The sequence below is a fragment of the Microchirus variegatus genome (genome assembly GCF_963457635.1).
Source record: "Microchirus variegatus genome assembly, chromosome: 1".
NCBI classification, from domain to species: Eukaryota; Metazoa; Chordata; class Actinopteri; order Pleuronectiformes; family Soleidae; genus Microchirus; species Microchirus variegatus.
Genome location: NC_139802.1, coordinates 20364717 through 20380538, shown reverse-complemented (window position 1 = coordinate 20380538; position 15822 = coordinate 20364717). Strand labels below are relative to the sequence as shown.

General features: G+C 41.8%; 1 protein-coding gene across 1 annotated transcript; it reads right to left on the bottom strand.

Moving 5' to 3' along the window:
• Positions 1-422: 422 nt before the first annotated feature.
• Positions 423-11376, bottom strand: LOC310926092 (cathepsin S-like). Its single transcript, XM_083888192.1, has 8 exons — positions 11321-11376; positions 9731-9858; positions 9457-9579; positions 8105-8257; positions 6866-7090; positions 4236-4401; positions 4046-4148; positions 423-1157 (listed from the first exon to the last, which is right to left on the bottom strand). The coding sequence occupies exons 1-8, from the start codon at positions 11340-11342 to the stop codon at positions 1058-1060; spliced, it is 1020 nt and encodes a 339-aa protein (XP_083744318.1). The 5' UTR covers positions 11343-11376; the 3' UTR covers positions 423-1057.
• Between the last annotated feature and the right edge of the window lie 4446 nt (positions 11377-15822).

Sequence of the window (15822 nt, the reverse complement as noted above, 5' to 3'; positions counted from 1 at the left end):
TTGAAATCCATACAAAAAGCTTTAAACGGGGGAAGAGCCGGGGGGAAATATTATATTTGAGTCTACGTTTCCTCGGCTCTGACCCGACCCACCATGCTTTATCGTGCCATTCTTGTTCATGTGTTAGACTTACTAATGAATGTGGCTATCCAACCAAAGGCTTTAAAAAGATGATACACAACACTTTAAACGTCAATCATGGTGGGACATTTTGTATCAACAACTAAAGAAAATCCCTTTGAATACCTCATGTGAAAATTGTTTGTTGTGATGTTGCACTAAAAAAAATAAATAAAAATGACTCATTTGTAACCCAACGCTGCTCTCTGCTGACTTCATTCTGACCTTGCCGGAGGCGATAGTGTGGATTTCTTTGAAAGGCCAACACAACATTTTCACAGGATGCAGCGACTGTACTCTTAAGGGCAACTTTGTGCACAATTTTTAATGCCATTTCCACACCTAATGCCATCCATTTTGAAGTTATTTACAAAAAATACACGTAAATCTTGGGTACACAGCATCCTGCAATCGAGTCAATGGAAATCAAAGCCTCCCAATTTCCCCCAAACACAGATTTTCGGTAACAGTAAGGACACAGGACACAGATATTTACCGGAGACACAGGTATTGATTTCGGTTTCTCCCTCGTAACATGTAAAAGCTAAATTGACCAACGCACCAATTTCCCCCAAGTCAATGGTTTCCTCTCAGACGTTTTTATGGCATGGTTTAACAGGCGAGGACCTCGAGACACTGATGGAAGAATCAGCTCAATTCACCATCACTGAGTTTTCAGCAGATGTGAAGTGACTGATAATCCTGTGCTTCAAAACACTGGGAGGAAAACATGTCATGATTACAGGGTTAAAAACAAAGAATTCTTCAGTGATGACATGAAAAAAAAAAGTTTAAACAACAAAAAGTGTCTGTGTCGCACAGATTTGATTCTGCACAGGAGCGAGTCTAACATATGCTAACTGTAATTTTATTTAGAACTGAAACACGTGGGGTGGAACAGGTAAGAATAGAAAACAGAACAGATATTCGCAGCCAGCTACATGATGGGATAGACGCAGTACTGAGCGATGCCACACTGGTCGTCCTTGTTGCGTGACATCCGGACGTAACCTGACTCTCCGTAAGAGGTTCCCCAGCTGGATGAAGGGAACAGAAAATAAAACATGATATAATTAAAAGAAGGGGAAGCAAACAGTCACATTTTCCTCCTCCCATTCTTTATCTGTCCACTTACAAAAGAGATTAGTTTAGCTTTTGCTGTGCCTCAAAAACTGCCCTACTCTTTGTCCGTTTAAAATTTAAATTAAAAGAGTAGACTAGACAAAGCTTTCACCAAGGGTCCATTTATTCATTGTGGCTGTATCTGTTGTAGCTATGAAGGCCATTATTTTTTGTCAATTTTCATCCTTCCATCCATTTTCTACCACTTTATCCTCCACATGAGGGTCGTGGGGGGGGGGCTGCTATGCCTATCTCAGCTGATAAAGGGCGATAGGTGGGGTACAACATGGACAGTTCGCCAGTCCATCACGGGGCTACATATAGAGACAAACACCCATTCACTCTCACACCTATCAATTTAGAGTGTCCACTTCGCAGAAAGGCCCTTGTTCCAACCAGGGCTTGAACCACTACACAACCCATCCATCCATCTTCTACCACTTTATCCTCCACTGGAGGGTCGCTGTGCCTATATCAGCTGACATAGGGCGATAGGCGGGGTACACCCTGGACAGTTCCCCAGTCCATCCAATTTACCTAATCCCCATATCGCATGTTTTTGGACTGTGGGAACCCGGAGAAAAACCACGCACACACAGGGGCTCGAACCCAGGAACCCGGATCTTCTTGCAGCAAAGGTAAGAGTGCTAACCACTACACCAACCGTGTGGCCCAATTTGTAAATTTTTGAAAAAGCATATATTTCGTATATAACAAAGCCAATCCATTCTTCTGTTGTGTGTGTGGGAGGGGTCAGGACGCAACCAATGTCTTGTGCTGGTTTTCTTACCAAACACCATCACGATACCGCACAGATATTTATTAATTTAGTCTGCAAATCTGAAAATGTGCTTTTGCTTGGTGCGGATTTGGCCAGCACTGCGTTATTTCTGGACAGTCCCAGATTATTATGCCAGTGGCTAAGATTCCCGACACCCACACAGTCGTGTCCAGCACTTCACATCACCTCCCGTACAAGTGTGAGTTCTGCTTTGGGCTGACAAGAACCCTGATTTAACACTTCCATCCAAATTCCTTCACAGTACAGGAGCTGGTGCAGATACAGTCATTGAGGCTTTTCCTTCTTTGATATCCTAATGTTTAACCCACTCCCCTGTACATATTCCTGTATTTTTTGTTTGAAGCCTTTAAATAGGGTGGATGTTATTGGTGCGTTCCATTTGCATTTGCCCTTAATGGCACTTTTGTCATATTTGATTCAGATTAAAATACGCATAGAACAGTTTAATTTTTGCTGTTTGTGTGTGCAAAATACCATGTCCAATATTGCACCATTATTGCTACTTTATATCACGACTAAAAATGTGATATAATATTAAGCATAACTTTGACTCCACAACACATGAGAAGAAAAAAAACACAAATACACACACACACACCCCAGGATGTCCAAATAAGGAGTTGATAACTGAGCACCGAAAAATTCTGTGAAAAGTGTGATTCAGTATCAGTCACTTATTTAAAGGTGCCATATGTAAAAATGTGGCCAAAACCGGTTACTGCATTCAAATTCAAAATACCGAAGTCTTTTAGGTTTCGTTTTCTGACGTAACTGACGGCAGCTGAGACTCTACTGACTGCAATGATTGGTAGACGGCGGTAGGTGGCGCCACATGCCAAAACATGATTTCAAAACATAAACATGATTTGCAGTCTGCAAAATATTTTTTTTAATGCAAATGTTTTGACTGTACTGTTGTTGTAGGTGAGTTCAGTTTGTTATATGAACATTATTCCTGATTCTCTGTATCATATTAGGAGGATTTTATGGCCAGTTGCTTTAGATTTATTACATAGTGCACCTTTAAATTGTTTATATTTCTAAAAAAATAAATGAGGCAAGCATTTTGTTGCTAAACTTTGCTTCACTTCACATTTGACACTGCAGCACACTTTATTTCTATCTGGAATACGATGAGTGTTAAAGACTGAGGTTAAAAAGCCTTTAAAAACATAAAATCTAACTGGATTTATATTGAATATCATGGGTTCACAAACACATGCAAAGCTGCTGCCAGTCCTGCTTCCCCCCTCATGTCTCCTCCATTGTGCTGTCAGAAGTGAACTCAACCTGGCTGCTTTAATGATGTTAGGCCACGCCCACCACTTATCAAACACAGGTGGGTTAAATCAGAAATTTAGTGGTAACAGGTTTGTTTCAAGAAAACTGAAAAACAGAGACCTGGATTTCTTTTAAAGTCACAATAGAAAAAGTGAACGACTTTATTAGAGGCTGTGAGCCTTCACAAGATAAACATTAAGTGCTGTGAGAGAAGGGTTAAGAATTCAAAGAGATTCTAGTGAAGAATACATTTGTGAGATCCTTGTGACGCTGCTGTTTGTTCATTTCACATTGTCTTACAACGCTGGTATATTATTCATTTTACTTAATGAAGATCCTTCACTCACAACACTTTATAATTTAAATGATAATTTAAAGAAACTCAGTGAAGAGCTGCGGAGGAGGGATAACTACAGGCGTAAACTTCAGCGTCAGAATGGAGAAGAAACAAGGAGGACCTGCCTCAGAAATAAACTGTGAGGCGGCACCGACGGACGGAGGCTGAACTCCTGTTCACACAGCTCTGATGACGTCTACAGTGGACATTAACCAGTGATGAGAAATTAAACCACTTCTCTGTCTGACTCAGAACAGCCTCGGGAGGCAGGAACAGAGTGCAACAACCTGACTTCCCTTTTGTTCACTTCCTGTTTTATCTTCAGGACATGTATTTATGTATGTATAAGTACTGCATGGACGTCTGTGGGAGACGGGTCTCACCTGTTCTTGATCAGCCAGTAATCTTTTCCACTGTCTGTGCCGTAGCCCACGGCCAACACGGCGTGGTTCACCCTCTTGGAGCACCCTGGGTCGTCGTAGACCCCTGAAATAAATGAATTAAAGTGATGCATTATTTTGTCGGCTGAGAGGTTCAGGGTGTGAGGACCCTGCTGACGATGTGTTATCTTACCGCTCCTGTAGTAAGCAAATGTGGGCCGTGACGCGTCGATGGCCACTGAAATGGGTCCGATGGTGGCCAGCGCTTGTTTCAGAGCCCCCTCGTCGCCATGAGGCAGGTCCTGGAACTGAGAGCAGTTGGCGGCACGATATGCGGGGTTGTACTGGCAAGGTTGTTGCTGTAGTGAAAAGAAAGAGGAGGTTGAAACTCATGATTTACACATTTTCTGTGAAAACAGAACCAAAAAAATATAAATACACACAGATACACAACTCTACACACGACAATGCCGTCTATTTTTCTTGTGTTGTGTTGTATGTCAGTGTTTCCCAACCCTGGTCCTCAGGTCACACTGCCCTGCATGTTTTAGATGTTGCCCTGCTCTCGAAACACCTGATTCAGATGAACAGCTAGTTATCAGGCTTCTGCAGAGCTTGATGAGTTTTATTAACCCTTGTGTGACCCTAGACCCTAGAAGATGTATGGATGGATACCGGAAAGCAGAGAGATAGAGCTTCCGCGGAATGACCGTCCAATTGTGTACGAGATTCCACGGCTCGTCGCCAGATACTGAAAGTGAAAGCGATCTTGGAAAAAAAGGGGGCAGAAGCACTCACTCGTTGAACATTTGTTGGCAATTCTAACAGCCATAAAATCAATATGAATACAGGCAGCCAGATAATCTTGACGGTCATAAGAGGGTTAAAGGAATACGTTTTAAAATGATCTTATTTTCATCTCCTCTCTTTCATTGGATTCAGATGTTATCCAGGTGAGTCAAGACAAGAGAATTTTAGACACACTTGGTCATCACATCAGGCTTCAAGAGCCTGTCGGATCCACACAGAGCTGCATCCTCCTCTTCCTCCTCCACACAAACCAGATGATGGAGCCTGGAGGACAAACATGTTGTCCGCTCCGATTAATTTATTGTTGCTCCAAAGAGACATTAACAGCAGACCACAGACTAGTGAGAAGAGTGCTGCTGTCTACAGCCCGGAGCGCTGTGCTTAACTTATTGTTGCTGTTGCTACACCCACACTGTTGTCTCGTGAAGGGAATTTGTTAACAGCAAACCTGAGTTTGCACTGGATTCCTACGTGTTTACACTTTAAAGGAACATTGTGCTTTTTTTTTTATTTCTGGGATCTCAGCATTACACGAAACACAAAAAACATCAGGGTTCTGTCCTCGATTAACACCTCATCTTTAGAGAAGATACATAAAGACTAATCTACTACAGTCATGGTAGAAGGCAACAATTAGGTGAGTGTCATCTGCAAATAAGATGACATTCACCTGTGCAGACGTGCTGATGTTTGTCTGGACTATATTGAATAAGTAGCTAAAAAAATGCTGTAAAATTGTTATTGTTTGTGATTAGGGGTGTCATGGTATGAAAATTGAACCTCACGGTTATTGTGACCAAAATGATCGCGGTTTTCGGTATTATCGCGGTATTTTTTAAAAAGTGTGTGAATATGTTCAGAAAGCATTGATAGTCCTAAAAGCTATGCATTTTTAATATGCTGGCGGTGGGCGCTGCAGCTGTACTATCATGTTAACATTATTGACACAGTATTGTGGGTCTTAAAACCATAAACTTTGTGTTTGAATTAAGGTTGTTTTATCGCTGGGAATCACTCCTAGTTTGGGTGTGGTGATCTCACATTCCAGAGCTTTTGTTGCTTTTTCAGCCAATCAGCTGACGATCACGGAGAATACACATGGCTAATTAATATGCACGCAGATAGAGCGAGAGAGAGGGGAGAGATAGTGCCTGGAACTTTCCTGTGCTTATGTGTGCAGTGTGTGTGTGTGTGTGTGTGTGTGTGTGTGCGAAATTAAAGCGTGATTGTCATCAAAGCAGTCATCAACAAAAGCTTTGTTTGACAAAGGAAGACAAGGAGAACATGACAATAATTGTCTGTGGCTGAACATCTTCACAATGACAGCGAAAGCACAGAGACTGCTGGTGTGTAGACTGTTAGCATTTTAAGCTAGCGATCTTTATGCTAACGTGTTAGCAGACTAATCGTCACAAAAACAACAAACAGATGATTATTCAGCGGCTGAAAGAGAGCAGGACACACACGGTAGTTGTCTGAGATGATGACGTGACGCCAGCACTGCGCTATACTGTTATGGGTGAGTTTTCATATACGTATATGTCCTGAGGGCTGTCGTCTCCTCCTTCGGCCATGATTCCAGCTTCGATAAAGTTTGAACATCAGGTTGTAGGCTACAGAGTGCGCCTGCGCGGCAACTTCAGCAGACGGAGACGCTGGACAGGCTCACGGTGCCTACACCGCGGACGCGGTTATTCACCGAGATAATAATTTTTTTTGAAAAGAAGACGGTAATTATTATCGTCAAAAATGTTATCGCGGTTTACCGTTACACCGTTAACCGTGACATCCCTATTTGTGATAAATGGTAGTCTTAAAGATTATTTCAAAGATGTACATGATTACATTTGCACTTATTCAATGATAGAACATACAAAAGCCACAAAACAACAACTATAAGACAAAGAAAGCATTGATATTGACAGGGTTCAAATGAAAATACGCACTCTCCAATATAATTTGATTTTCATACACGTATCTTCCACATGCTTACTGTATATACCATGCACTCACCCGTCCTTTGTAGGGATACGCGGCGTCCGAGTCGATTCCCTGGTTGTCGATGACGTACTGGAATGCTTTGTCCATGAAGCCGCCGTTGCAGCCTTTGTTGCCATATTTTCCAGAGCAGTCCACCAGGTTCTGGGGGCTCAGGTTCACCAGTCTCCCTGTCTTCTTGGCTAACTGGCCCTCGAGGGCCCCCGCGGAGCTGAAGGCCCAGCAAGAGCCACAGGAACCCTGCATTTACACAGATTGTGTTGGTTTCCTATAGAAGTCTGGTTTTATAGCTTGTGTGTGTAGATTATCCAAGAAAACAATGAACCAGTAGCATCGCGTGAAGATGTTTCACCTCTCATACAAGAAGATTCTTCAGTTTTGGTTTGGCAAAATGTTTGCCCAGAACCTGAACTAAACCCGAGTCCAGTTGCTGCTGATTCAATGTCTAATTTAACACATTCTAACATGGACAGACAGCGTATTTCATCACATTCTCCAAATGTTCATGTTTGGCAGCACAACAGACGAGAGTGTCGACGGAGCCACTGGAGGATCCAGCACAGTTTACGAGGTTAAATAACTTTTTTTTCCTTTTTTTTTTATCAATTATATTTAACTTGTAGAACAAGAATAGAAGAAATGCCAAAAAAATCAATTCTCATGTCATGTGTCTGCTTGACTGATGCTGAACAGAACAAGGGTCGGTAATAAGACGGTTCTTAAGATCAGATTTATTTTTTATATATTTTTTTTTTTATCATGTTGTGAATTTATTTGTTGGGATATTACTCAAGGAAAAGGTCCTCGTTGAAGTTACACATCCCATTCTTATCTATCCTATCTTAAACGTAATATACACATAAATATACAAAATATTAGATGTAGGTTTTTACCAATATCTATCTATCTATCTATCTATCTATCTATCTATCTATCTATCTATCTATCTATCTATCTATCTATCTATCTATCTATCTATCTATCTATCTATCTATCTATCTATCTATCTATCTAATAAACCCTAACTGGTGTTTGGGTCATAAATCCACAAAACTATACACAAACATTGCATGACTTTTGTTTCCATGGTCTCACACTTAAACCTGTGTTTGTTTTCAAACAGTTTCCTGTTCAGAAAACAAAGGAACAGGAAGTGTTAGTTTAGGGTTTTTGTTTTTTGTGCTTCTGTGCAATTAAATGTCTTCCATCACAGGTGTGGATTCAAACAGTTTGAACATTCATTTATTTTTTTACCTGCATTTTGACACTGGTGACACAGCCCTTCTCTCTCCAGTCCATGGTGTCTGGAATATCAGCGCCTAAAGGGCCTGTGAAGGGAGATGGCGCCCTCTGCATGTCAGTAGGAGGAGTGAGCGTGGCGTAGGACTGCAGGATCTCTTCATGTGTCTATGAGGAAGTAAGAAAAGAAAGAAAGAGGCAGAATCAGGTGACCTACAGTCATGGAGCATTTAACTTTCTTTTACATGAAATAGGGAATTAAAACTGAGACATGCTGAATTTCGTTTTTTCATTTCCTGACTGTGCAAATTACCTTTTTTTTTTACTGTGTGCTTTTGCTCGGATGTTTTTAACACAAAGACATTTTTTTTACCGATCGTAATCTTTTCTTCAAAATGTTTGTTTACTTTCAGGGTCATTTACAGTATTTATAATAATAGCTTCCATTAAACTATGGGGAGAGTTGAATTATAGTTAAAGTGGCATAAACAGAGAAAGGAATTATATTACACAGTTGTTCCTCAACAAAAAATAAGTGTGTGAACTATCAATTGTCCCACGTAGCAATCCTCATAGAGTTTAATCAGTGCCTTATCACTGTTTTTGATCCTTCCTGTTGCTCTTGAATTCAAGTTGAATTCAACCAGGTAAGCATGTTTGATTGAGGTGAGTCGTGTGTTCATGTGATGCCACAAATCTAAAGTCTGTCTGACATACAGCGAAATAAGGCACAATTTGTCTAATTATTCTTAAAATAAATGCCATGACATTCATATAAAAATTGTAATTCTCAAATGTTTAGAGAGAGAACTAGACTTCTGCACTTCTTCTACACTCTATTTCCAAGGATTATTTTCATAATCGATTAATCTGTCGATTGTTTGGTCCATAAAATGCCAGAAAACTTTCAAAAATGTTGATCAGAGTTTGTCAAACCTGGAAATGATGACCAAATGTCCTGTTTTGTCCACAAACCAAAATGATTCAGTTTTTGATTATTTCTTTGTTATATGGAGCAAAGAAACTATACAATAATCACATTTACGAAGCTAAAACAATCAGAAATCTAGTCTTAATAATAAAAAAGGTCAGGGTCAGTTCAGAAGGAGAGAGCACCACCTGTTGGCTCTTCTATTAAGCTGTCGCATGCATCCTTCAATGTCTAATTATCATCTGGGGGAGAAACGATTCCCCCAGAATAAATACCCAAGCACACATGTGGAGAGCTCCACGCAGAAAAAGCCCCGGTCGAGATTCAACCCCAGAACCTTGTTGTTCTGGGACGTCATTGATAACCACTGCACCACCACTGTGCGCTTACCTTCGATAAAACAAGAAGTGTAACGCTATGTACACAAGCATCTTACCAGGTCTCCCATGATGTTCATGCCGAGTTCGTAGGTGTGAAACCCCATCGAGGCCTCCAGGTTGTGCATGGTAATGAGCATCAGGTTCTTCTCCCACAATCCCCGGCGGTGCTCGTCCTCCACCTCAACACACGCAGAGTACACAAGGTCAGAACACGGTACATGTTATGTTAAAGATAATATGGATTCTGTGCCCACACACACACAAACACAGTGATTTTAATTCACATTCTTGTCAATTTAATTTCTAACGGCACATTTTTAAGCTACAAACCTGGTTGCGGTAACTTTTGTCATGCGTCTTCTTCCACATCCCCCAGTGGACGTCCAGCCGGCTGTCCAACGTGGACACAGCGCCGGCACACAGGGACACGAGCAGCAGCAGGCTTGGCAGCATCGCGCCTGTAACCACACAAACACACACAAACACACACATGTGAACCTCATGAGGGAGACAGGACCTGGCTCTGGTGCCATTCTGGAGCCTTAGAACCTTGGTGCTTTTTGGTGTTTACAGCACTTTAAGAGGAACCAAAGTGAAGTAAACACAACACTGGCGAAATCTCCGTACTTCCTCTACTTTCTGCTCGTCTTTATAAACCAGAAGATGACACGCCCCCTATTTCTGGGTTCCAGCTGAGAACCGACTTTCTCAGCTCAACCAGCACGGAGCTCCTGCAGAGTGAAAGGGCTACGTCTGACCTTTGATTTGTTACTATCCTTTGCGGAGGATAATGGATCCTTCAAGGCCGACCATATCCCAGAATTTTGTGGTGCGCCAGTGGCAGCTCGTTCCAACACAAGCAAGACGGTGGATGGAAGATGAAGTTCAAGTTTAAATGTAATGTAATATATAAATATGAATATTTTGATTTTGTTTTGTCATTCTTTTGACTACATATGGGTTAATGAAGGTGATCTAAGGCTCAGAATCTGGTTCAGCTCAACAAATGTCGCCATTTTGTGCCTTTTTACAGTAGCCCGCGGAACAGAAACAAACTAAACATATTTAGAGTTTTGATGTAGGTTCTCCTACATACCTTCAAAGCAAGGTCCCAAACACAATTTAAATTTTACTGTAAAGTTGACGTGTGTATACACATACATATACATATATATATAGATATATAATACCTTAAGTATCACTTCCTCAAATTGAAACCAACTCAACTGAAATTGAATCCACAATGAAGAATGTTTGTATGTCATGAGACCAGAAGTGAAACAGAACTGCAGTTTACTCACATTAGTGTGAAGAAGCTTTGTAATCACACCTTTATAAGACTGGAAAACACTATAATAATAATAATAACCTATGTACATGGTCAGATTGTGAATGCAGACGAGCCAGTTTAACACCTGATCGAGTGGAGGAAATAACTTTGATAAATACGTCATAGTCTTTGGAAAAACAGCCACTCTTGTTGTCGTGGGTAAAGCTTTAATTTTGAGGGGGAAAAAAAAACCTCTTCAACTGATCAACATATTATTAAAATGTTAGTTGTTTGACTACTAATCGATTAATACTTCCAGTTGTAATGTGTTTATTATTTACACGACTTCCTACCTGAAACAGACTCGACATAAAATACGAATGAGGAAGTAAAATAATAATAATAATAATAATAATAATTTTAAAAAAGTAATTATGAATAACCACAGTGAGCTTCAGTGTTATTTTATCTGCTGTTGTAATTTTACTCTCTCTTAAATGTTTTATACAACAAGAAAAAAAACGAAAAAACGAAAGTAAAACAATTCATTAAATCAACCGTCACCATATTAGATCAAAGGCAGAATTTGTGTAAACAAAACCCTTCATATTTATTCAAAAACGTCAAATGTTGGCTGCAGTTTCACTCACCTCGGTCACTCTGTCTCATCATGTCTGTTTCTCTGCTCTCGAACCGTCGTCACTCACTTTTCCTGGTTCATATTTATGAAGAAAGTGTCACGTGATTCCAGGCGCGTTCTCTTCCTCTTTCAGACATGTGGACCGCGACACCTTCATCATCATCACCGTCATTGGCATTAAATATACACAATATAATAATAATATACATATTAAAGGTCCAGTGTGTGACATTTTAGAAGGGCTTTATTGGCAGAAATTAAAATAAACATTTGGGGATTTTGGACTGTTGTCCATGGCCAAACACACACTAAAATAAATCTTACTTACTCTTACTCTTATTTGGATAAATCAATATTTATATGACTTAGTAGCAATTTTGTGCATCAAATCTTGTGATTTTACAGTCAACAATTAATAAGCACTTCTACTTCCTCATTTTAGCAATACATGATTTTCATGACTGATACTAGTTTCTGTTAAAGTCTGACTCACACTCCAGTTAATCTATAATCTGATATTTAGCTTAGCTTAAAGGGACACTGTGTAGTATTTATGGGTTTATATAACCCAAAATCCACTTTTTTATACATATTATGTGCTCCTGCATTGTCTAGTCGCTGTATAATAGTTTTTGTTTCATTTTCGTAGTGTTTCAAAAAGTCATGTAAAATAACATGGTTGTGGGCCGCGGTTGCATTGCCACTGTTAGCAGCGAGACGCCATGTTTCTACCGGAGCCTGTAAGGACAAACGCGAGAGAACAAATCAAGCGTCACTTTACTTGTAGCGGAAGTCCCGCCTCCATTCTCTCCGCTTCGTCTGCTACGGCCGCGGTAGCTCGCCCTCTCCCTCACCTCACGAACCTCATCTGCTGACACGACGAGGACAATTTTTGACCTGCTGCGGACACCGTAGCGTTCAGGGAAGGGAGGGGGTGGGCAGAGGAGCAGTTCTTTGTTGTAAATTTCAGCCTCTCCTCTAGATGTCACTATAAACTACTTACTTCACCTTTAAAGACTTATTATATTTTTGTCTTGTAATCTTTTATCCAAACCTGCAAGTATGTATGCTAATGTGCACAATATAGGTTGTATAAAAGTAAAATTAGGGGTAAGTTCTGGGAACCTTTAGAGGTTGTATGAAGGTTGTGGGGACCTTTAAAGAACGTTCTCTAAATGTTGTATGATGGTTGTGACAAAGTAATGATATGGGAAACTTTAGAGGTTGTATGAAGGTTGTGCAGACCATTAGATCTATCTGCGCCAGTTAGAGTGGCAGCAAGTCTGTGTAGCTCCTGTTTGTGTCAGCGTTTTGAGTGTATTGTAGTGTTGTGTCGGTAAGGAGTGATTCGTTTGAAAGTACGAATCATTTGAGTGAACGAACTGACTGGGACGGCAAACGACGCCAGCCAACGTGCGCCGAGCGGGGAGGGAGTGACTTGTAAGAAGAACTGTGTCTGCCATGCTGCTGTGATTCGTTCGCGCTATCAGTCACTGACTCAGTCATGATTCCCGATCGAACTGACACACAGAGAGCTGGTGAACTGTGGCTGTGGACGTGAATCTCACGGACGAACTGAGAGCTGGTGAACTGTCGCTGTGGACGTGAATCTCGTCCACGCTGTCACTCACTCAATGACCCGCGGCGCTAACGTACTGCACTCAGGGAGGAGGTGAGTCACTTAGCAGGGCACTGGGCTCCTGCTTAGCACTGAACGATTCGGTGAACGAATCTTTTGAACAAATCATTTTAATGAACTGATTCAAGTGATTCAGTATACTCAAATGAACTGCCGATCCCATCACTAGTGTATTGTCATTGTATTTGACTTTTCCATGATGGACATAGCTTTGGGTAAAGCTGTGTACACGAGGGACGAGCTTCTGGCTCGTTGAGAAGAACCAGTTATGGAACCAGACATACGATACCGATACCGGGGCTGTAGAGCAGGAGCTAAGCTAAAGGCTAGGCGATATAAGCCTTTTCTGCCGACGGTCCTAATGGGGAACGTCAACCCGCTCCCCAACAAGTGTGACGAGCTGCTGGCATTGGTGAATAACCAGATACTCTACAGGGAGTGCAGTCTCATGTGTTTTATGGAGACGTGGCTGAATGACAACGTGCCTGACTCCCATGTGAACCAACCCGGCTTCTCCACTGTTCGAGCGGACAGGAACGCCAAGACGACCGGAATAAACAAAGGTGGGGGATTAATGCTGCTGGTAAACAATACGACGATATTGCGGCGGACGATACAGCCATTGTGGCTTGTATCAGGAATGGTCAGGAGCAGGAGTACAGGGACCTTGTGGATGCCTTCAGGATCTGGTGCGATAAGTGCTGCCTCCACCTGAACACAGCGAAAACCAAGGAGATGGTGTTGGACTTCAGAAGGAAGAGGCCCCCCCCATCTACCAGTCTTCATACAGGGGCAGGACATTGAGATGGTGCCCACCTACAAATATCTAGGTGTCGTCTTAGATGAGAAGCTGGACTGGTCCCCAAACACCGACGCCCTCTACAGGAAGGGGCAGAGCCGCCTGTTCTTTCTCCGGACATTGAGGTCCTTCGACGTGTGTGTGGAGATGATGACTATGTTTTACCACACTGTGGTGGCCAGTGCTCTCTTCTTCACTGCAGTGGCTGGGGGGGGGGGGGCAGCTTCACGGACAAAAACACCAAGAGTTTGGACAAGCTTGTCAAAAAAGCGGGCTCAGTGCTGCGCAGGAGACTGGACCCGCTAAGATCTGTGGTGGAGAGGGGCACACTGAAAAAACTGAAGGCTATTAGGGACAAGAGCAGACACCCTCTCCTCAGCCTCCTGGAGCAACAGAGAAGCAGCTGCAGCGGTCGGCTCCTCTCACTGCGCTGCAGAACGGAGCGATCCTTTGTTCCCACAGCAATAAGACTATTTAACTCATCCTGAACTCAGTCACACACACGCATTACACATATAACCCTGAACAATTTTGTATTTGTATTTCGGAATTTTAACTTGAAAACTGCTTTTTGGACTACTTTTAACCTTTGGAACTACTTTTAACCCTATTTCCAGTCTGTTTAATATTATTGTACTAGTGTTGCCCTGAGTGGAAGTGTGTGGATGTTGTTGTATGTTATTATGGAGCTGCTGGACAGTTGAATTTCCCTTCGGGGATAAATAAAGTACAATTATATCAATCAATCAATCAATCAATCAATTTATCTATCTATCTATCTATCTATCTATCTATCTATCTATCTATCTATCTATCTATCTATCTATCTATCTATCTATCTATCTATCTATCTATCTATCTATCTATCTATCTATCTATCTATCTATGGTTGCGGGGACCTTTAGAGCACGTTATCTGAAGGTTGTATGAAGGTTGTGACAAAGTAATGTTAGGGGAATGTTCTGGGTTCCTTTACAGAACGCTCACTAAAGGCTGTATGAAGGTTGTAGAAAAGTAACGCTGGGGGGAACGTTCTGTGAATCTTGAGAGAACGTTCTCTAAAGGTTGTGACAAAGTAACTCGAGGGGGAACGTTCTGGGAACTTCTAGAGATGTTCTCTAAAGGTTGTATGAAGGTTGTAGAAAAGTAACGTTAGGGGGAACGTTCTGGGAACCTTTAGAGAACATTCTCTAAAGGTTCTCTAAGGGTTGTATGAAGGCTGTGACAAAGTAACGCTAGGGGGGAACGTTCTGGGAACTTTTAGAGAACGTTCTCTAAAGGTTGTACGAAGGTTGGAGAAAAGTAACATTGGGGGAACGTTTTGGGAACTTTCAGAGAACATTCTCTAAAGGTTGTATGAAGGTTGTAGAAAAGTAACGGTAGGGTAACGTTCTGGGAACCTTTGGAGAACCTTCTCTAAAGGTTCTGCGGTCTTTTGTCCTCTGCTGTCATCCTTTGAGTCCAGCAGCACTCGTCTCCTCACATGATGGGGTATAGCTGCCGAGGTTGCCATGGTTACGTGTCATCAGGAAGTAGCCCTTGTTGCCCCAGCTCTCGCTCCAGCTGTGTCAGGATGGATGGAAAGAGAGATGATAGTGACAGAGATGGAAAGAAGGAGAAGAGGAGAGGTGTTGAACAACATCGCCAGGGGTCAAATAAAATTGTTGGTGTCATCAACACATGGTCGGTCGACAGCAGCAGCAGACTTGTCCCACCTGATCTTCAGAATGAAGAGTGTCCTCCACATGACTGGAGGAGAAGAGTGAGAGATGGAGAGAGCTTGGTGAGGTCAGAGGGAACCACTGTGTTTTTCCTTGAAAAGGTGGTTTAAAAATGACTTTGCCATGACTTCTCGTGATGTCTCGTGACCCGTCATGAAGATCGGCACATCTTTAAAGAAGTCACTTAAAGGGACAATATGTAGTATTTATGGGTTTATATAACCCAAAATCCACTTTTGTATACATATTATGTGCTCCTGCATTGTCTAGTCGCTGTATAATATTCTTTGTTTCATTTTCGTAGTGTTTCAAAAAGTCATTTAAAATAACATGGTCGCGGTCCGCGGTCGCAT